The following is a 6,000-nucleotide window of genomic DNA, read 5'->3' as shown; positions in this document are numbered from 1 at the left end:
GTTCGTTGTTCCTTTTGACTCCTGATTTCTTCTTTTTTTGAGCGAATTGGATCCCGATTTCTTGCTTTCCTAACCAATATCTCAGTTCTCTTCGGTTGTAACCGAGGCCCGACCCGAATTATCGGTGCACCGAAGTCTCGGTCATTGATTATTCATAGGACCGAATGATTAGTAAATTTGGGAAACTGATTTTCAAGAAAGACCGAAGCACCGAACCGAACGGTTCGGTCTAACCGAATGCCCAGTCCTGACTAATACACATGCATATTGATCTCCTTCTTAACAGTTCAAAGAGGTGCGGGACAAGCTCCTAGAAACGGAGCGCGTAGAAGCACTTCAAGAGGAAATAGCGGGATTTTTGCTCGAGAAGATCATAAATCTGAAGGGAGAATACTATTACCCGCTACCGCCCCCATCGACCAGATCATGAGCCACTTCCAATTGTCATCGTGCTCCGAAGGCACCAATTAGGCTAATGCCACTGGCTCCGAAGGCAACATGCATATGTAGGAGAAATTGTATATAGCTATACATGTGTGTATGTGTGAATTAATATGGTGGTTTGTGAGACATTGATGAAATATATATGATTGGTTCTACTAGAAATTCTACTTATATATATATATATATATATATATATATATATATGCATAACGTGTACAATGTGTAGTATCGTAAAATACCAGCAAACGAAAAAAAATTAAAATGGAAAACACAAAATTAAATGAAAAAGAAATCATAAAACCAAAAACCCCCCAAACATTTTAGTACCAGTTGGTGTTACCAACCGGTACTAAAGGGCTCCCGGCCCCCGGAGCTGCCTCGTGCCACGTGGTTGCCCTTTAGCACCGGTTCGTGCTGAACCGGTACTAAGGAGGGGGGCTTTAGTGACCACACTTTAGTGCCGGTTATGGGACCGGCACTAAAGGGCCTTACGAACCGATGCTATTGCTCGGTTCTGCACTAGTGCTCGCCACCATCGGCCTTTTAATCGCAAACTGAGTTGGGGCAATAAATAAAACCACCGGAGATGATGCGTGCCCGTGGCCATCAACAAGCTCTACGTAGGTGTGTTAGAAGAGAAATCAGCGATGTGATTGTTGCGTACTTGCATACGTGTGACGTGCATGCTTGTGTATCCGGCTGGCCGGCGGTGAGTCTACTAGCGTAGCTTTTCTAGGTCGCTGTGTACGTGCGGTGCAGGCCAGCTTGGAGCACGAACCAAGATCGTCAACTTTGTTTCATCGTCTTCATCGTGCGTCGCTGACCGAAAAGTATTAGATGGTGTGGACTGCGCCATGGCGGGGAAGAAACCTGCTTGCGTGATTGATAAACATTAGAGTACCCAAAATACCCCTAACTAGTCAATATACTATCGAAAATCTGTTGTAGTATTGTCTTATCTAGGCCCTTCAAGCCACATAAATTAACAGCCCAAATTGATTTGATGCACCGTAAAAGGTCTCTAGAGATAAGCTACATAGCTTTCGCTCCTAGAGTTGAAGATAATAGTACCAGTAGCATGCCTTCAGGCTAACATTTCTCACAGCGATTGATGTAAACCATCATCTTCAAAGATCAAACTTGAATCCCATAAAAAAAAACATGTTCACTCAAATCAACCTCAGAAGCACATAATAAGTTGCTCAAACTTGAACCATCAAAATTACTCTCAAATTAACAAAGTTCTCACGGAAGTAAGAAAATACTAAGATAACGTTCCAAGATAAGCCACATAGTTTTCCACCACCAGGGTTCAGGATCACCAGAGTAGCAGCATGCAATACATGCTTCAGGCTAACATTCCTCACGGCGAATGATGTGGATCACCATAGTGAGAGGCTCCTTGTTCTTTATCAGCTTGAAGAGACAGAGGTCACCCTCCCGCAGGCGGTTGTCGCGGGCGAAAAACGTCCATCCTTTGAGAACCCTCATCGCATGAGTTGTGTGTTGCATGCTGTGTTGCATCTTGGTAGGCCATGATCCACTCCTCCCCTCCCTATGAAGCATCAAACTGATCAGGCTACTCTTTCCACGATGATGGCCAGCAGCAGACTTCTGAACAAGATATCTGCCTGTGTATTGGTAGCCAAAGTGCTGTTTATATACATACAACAGGGCAAATGTTAGAATGACACAATTGCAAAAATATTTGGAAATTTGTTCCGATCTGAAGTGTACTGATAGGAAGCGACAGAAAGTGTTTTTCATGAACTACTAGGGTGGGAGTGTTACAGCCACCACCCCGATAGACATTGGACTTGCTCATGATAGCAGCATACAAGGGTACTTCTGACTCGATTTCCTCGACTTTCTCCAACACTTTCTTCTCTTGTGCTCGTGTTAGGTAAGCTTTGTCTGCCAGCATGAAGGGAGGTTCAGAACCTCCCTCAGAATGATCAGAGACTCCATGCTCTTCATGTTCCGAAGAGTACTCTTCACCTGGACAAGTCGTTACACGAATCAGAGAAGTATAATGCAAAATGAAATGTGACACATCCTAGCAGTGGCAAGATCTTAGTGTCAAGCTGGCATACCATCAGTAGGTGGTTCATCCATAGCACTTGCCATCTTAGTGCTCGTCCTTCCATGATTTGAGCCAATGTCAGTTCTTTCACCAGGGGAATGATAAATGCCCGCTTTGTGAACGAGATGGACAGTCATAGTGAATCTTTTCTCCTTAGCATTTGTCATTGGTTCAAAGAGGCATATCTCGCCTTCTCTAACATGATTGTCACGGACAAAGTTCCCCAATGAAAGGTTGCGGCGACCAGCGTCAGATGTTCCAGATGGCCTGATATGGAATCTGCACTTCCAACCCTTGTCTTTTCGAGGCAGCTGGAGTATGATATTTGTTCCTTCGCATGGCATGTGCTTGCGTGCGTAATCCTTACATATTACCTAATTGAAAAAAGGGATAGTGATAATGTTGAGCTATTTTATCTCACAGCCTAAGTACTAAATAGTTAAGACATTTGGACTGTCAGAAAGGCTAAATCGTACAATACACACAGTTTCAACTAATAAGACAACAATAATACTTATTTAGACAACAATAATACTTATGTACTTCGTCTGTATGCATGGTTTCAACTGTCTGAGTAGATGCATTTTGTGCAAACATATCCATTAGAGCAAGACCACCAACTTCCCTAAATAGAAAAGAAATTGTACATAGGTACAGAAAAAGAGCAGTTCATACAAAGTGCAATGGTAAAACTTACGTACCAGAGTACCACTCTGCTTTACATTGCTCTTCTTCATCTCTACAACAAGCACCAGGATTTCGGGTCGAATTTTCTTTACAAGTGCAAGAACTTTCGCCTTCTGTGCTTCTGTAAGATAGCACCGCCCTGAGAAGACACAATATTTTGAAAGCATCTGTTGATCCTCCGACTCCACAAAATTGTCTTCTGTTCTTAAAAGAAGTTTTGACAGTAAGAGAACATGTGGTAGAGAGTAAGTGAATAATCTGAGTACACAACTTAACCTGAGAATTCCTCAGAAGAAGAATATATTGCGGGCATCTTTGCTGATTTTTTGTACTGGTACAAGCTTTCCTTCTGGCTTCCATCTGAATCTGAACCTTGCCCTGCTGATGACTGAGTAGCTCCAGGATGAGAACTGCTCGAATTATCGGTATAGTGACTGCGTGAGACTTTCTCCTTCCCATTGGAATCAAATATTGTAACCTCAAAGAGGGAGTTTCCGAGGTACCGAAACATCAAGGAATAGTTTTCTTCAATTTCATTGGCATCAAGAAATGCTGCCCACCCAAACTTGAGGATAATTCTATTCATATTCTCACTAAGTCCAACATCATATATGATACCATCAGGGGCTTGCAGTTTGATGGTTCTCCAGATTTTGCCCCCAAGTTGACTAACAAACCACTCTGGAATGACCTGTAACAAGCAGCAATTGTGCAAAAAATGTTTGAGGCAACGAACAAACTCTACAAACATGAGGCAACCACTGAACAAGGAAAGTTAGAAAAGGCTTACCATGCTATGCATAAAATTTCCATTTATTTTTCTGATGAACCTTATCTTCCTTTCACAGCATTCGCAAGGGTTGCTCATCTTGGATACGTCCTGTTGAATGAATCACATAGTATGTCAGGTGGCACATTCAAATTTCTGTTTGCCTAACTAGTAATACCCTAAAATCACTCAAGATTCATAACTATGCCCTAGAATCTTTTGAGATTAAGCAGAGAATTTCTTTATTTGAAAATAACAGTAGCAACAAAATGCTGTCAACACTATAAAACTAATCCTGCCCTGAAAATCTGTTTTGATTACCATGTAAAAAGAAAGCAAAACAACACTAGAATAAAATTACAAATACTTGGCAGAAGAACTCTGGCATGATCTTTCCTATGAATTGAATAATATTCTGACTGGATCCATTGATCACTAAGATCCCTTTGTTATGTTCCACGGGGGGTAAATGCAGATCTAAATAGATCACTGACATCATGCATAAAAAGAAATAAAACACTGATGATTAACAACCATAGAACAATCAGCTTCTGAAATTCCTATCATTATACAAAATCAAGGAATAATGTTCTTCTAAGTTGTAGGGGAGGAAGTCGAAAGGACATGACTAGAAAGATGAAGAGAGTAACTTGGCAGAAGAAACTCTGTCTTTGATCTTTCTGATGGATACAATAATTTTCTAACTGAATCTATTGATCACTAGGCTCCATTTGTGATCCTACTAGGGAGGTAAAATGCATATCTAAATGGATTAACGATATCTATTTGAAAACAAAAAAGAACTGATGGTTAAATGCATATCTAAATTGATAAACTCAGTTTCTGTCATTGTTTTGCATGACTGCTTTCTGCACTCCTAACAGTTTCTGAAGTTCAGCAGAAATAAGAAGAAAGCAAAAAACAGGAGTACTGCTCCTCCATATGCAGGTGTAGAAGAAGAAAGAACATTACTAAATTGCAAACTAAGATAACAACTTGGAAGAAGAAGCTTACCGTGGTGGTGAAGGCCGCTGCGCTGTAGCAGAATGTATCTATGGAATGCAAATCCAGGCGTACTTATGAAGGGGGCGTCCAGGCACTGGAAGGGCACAAGCAGACCAGAAGTCATTTCTTATGAAGGGAGCGTTCACTGCATGGTCAAGTCTTCTCATATGCCCAAGCCATAAATCTGAGTATTACAGTATACCCACTCTTCCCTAAATTAATGCCATGGTTAACCTCCATAATTACCATGATTTGACAAAAAACTATAGAGACTATTTCCCAAAAGTACAAACTCCAATCAAAGAGGCAACACCGCATGCAGACTTCTCATATTCCCCAAAAATCAGTTTCCCTATAGCTGCTTTCTCAAAACTCGAAACTAGTTGACTCGCTCATGTAAAATTTGTAAGGAAAATATTTCTTGCCTATTTTCTTGATAATGCTACTTCCAATCAGAGCATGAACCTGAAAACATCATGCCATATACTACTCCATTTCGGTTTATTATTTTTCCGGAAAGGAGATTAAACCGCTGGCCTATGCATAAACCAATGCATGCCATTTATTCATCTATAATCTATAATACCTAAATAGTTCATCCCCACTATCCTATTTCATGCAGCCTATCCACCTCAGCAACTTGCCACATCATCAATTATTTTTACATTTAACAAATTACTTGCATGTTGCTGCTTTGTTTCCGGTCTTAAATTACCACCACCGAAGCCCAATGGTGTCAATCCGCAAACAGGGATGAAAGCTCAATCGTCCTGCCCCCACTATCCTTTCCGTTTCCCCTCCCTCTCCTTAAATAAAGGACCAATCTTTTCCCTTGGCAATAGGAAGCGATCTCTCCATGTGGTCCGCCTCTCTGGCACGGTCGCAGGTCCGCGGCACCTCCCCTTCTCCTCCGCCTCTGTCGGCATTACCCGCTGCCTCCCTCGATATCTGCGTGTGGTCCGCCCCTCTGGCACGGTTGCCAGTCCGTGGCACCTCCCCTCCTCCTCCGCCT

General features: G+C 41.8%; 1 protein-coding gene across 1 annotated transcript; it reads right to left on the bottom strand.

The window, feature by feature from the left end:
- Window positions 1-1,797: 1,797 nt before the first annotated feature.
- On the bottom strand, window positions 1,798-5,112 carry LOC125547232 (B3 domain-containing protein Os03g0619600-like). The gene is made up of 8 exons (XM_048711189.1): window positions 4,998-5,112; window positions 4,866-4,870; window positions 4,005-4,094; window positions 3,491-3,905; window positions 3,229-3,413; window positions 2,538-2,901; window positions 2,219-2,442; window positions 1,798-2,097 (listed from the first exon to the last, which is right to left on the bottom strand). Exons 1-8 carry the CDS (start codon window positions 5,110-5,112, stop codon window positions 1,798-1,800), a joined length of 1,698 nt encoding a protein of 565 aa, XP_048567146.1.
- Between the last annotated feature and the right edge of the window lie 888 nt (window positions 5,113-6,000).

Source organism: Triticum urartu, chromosome 3, assembly GCF_003073215.2.
Source record: "Triticum urartu cultivar G1812 chromosome 3, Tu2.1, whole genome shotgun sequence".
In the NCBI taxonomy this organism is placed as follows: domain Eukaryota; kingdom Viridiplantae; phylum Streptophyta; class Magnoliopsida; order Poales; family Poaceae; genus Triticum; species Triticum urartu.
Note: the sequence above shows the minus strand (reverse complement) of the source record. Positions and strands in the feature narration are given on the sequence as shown.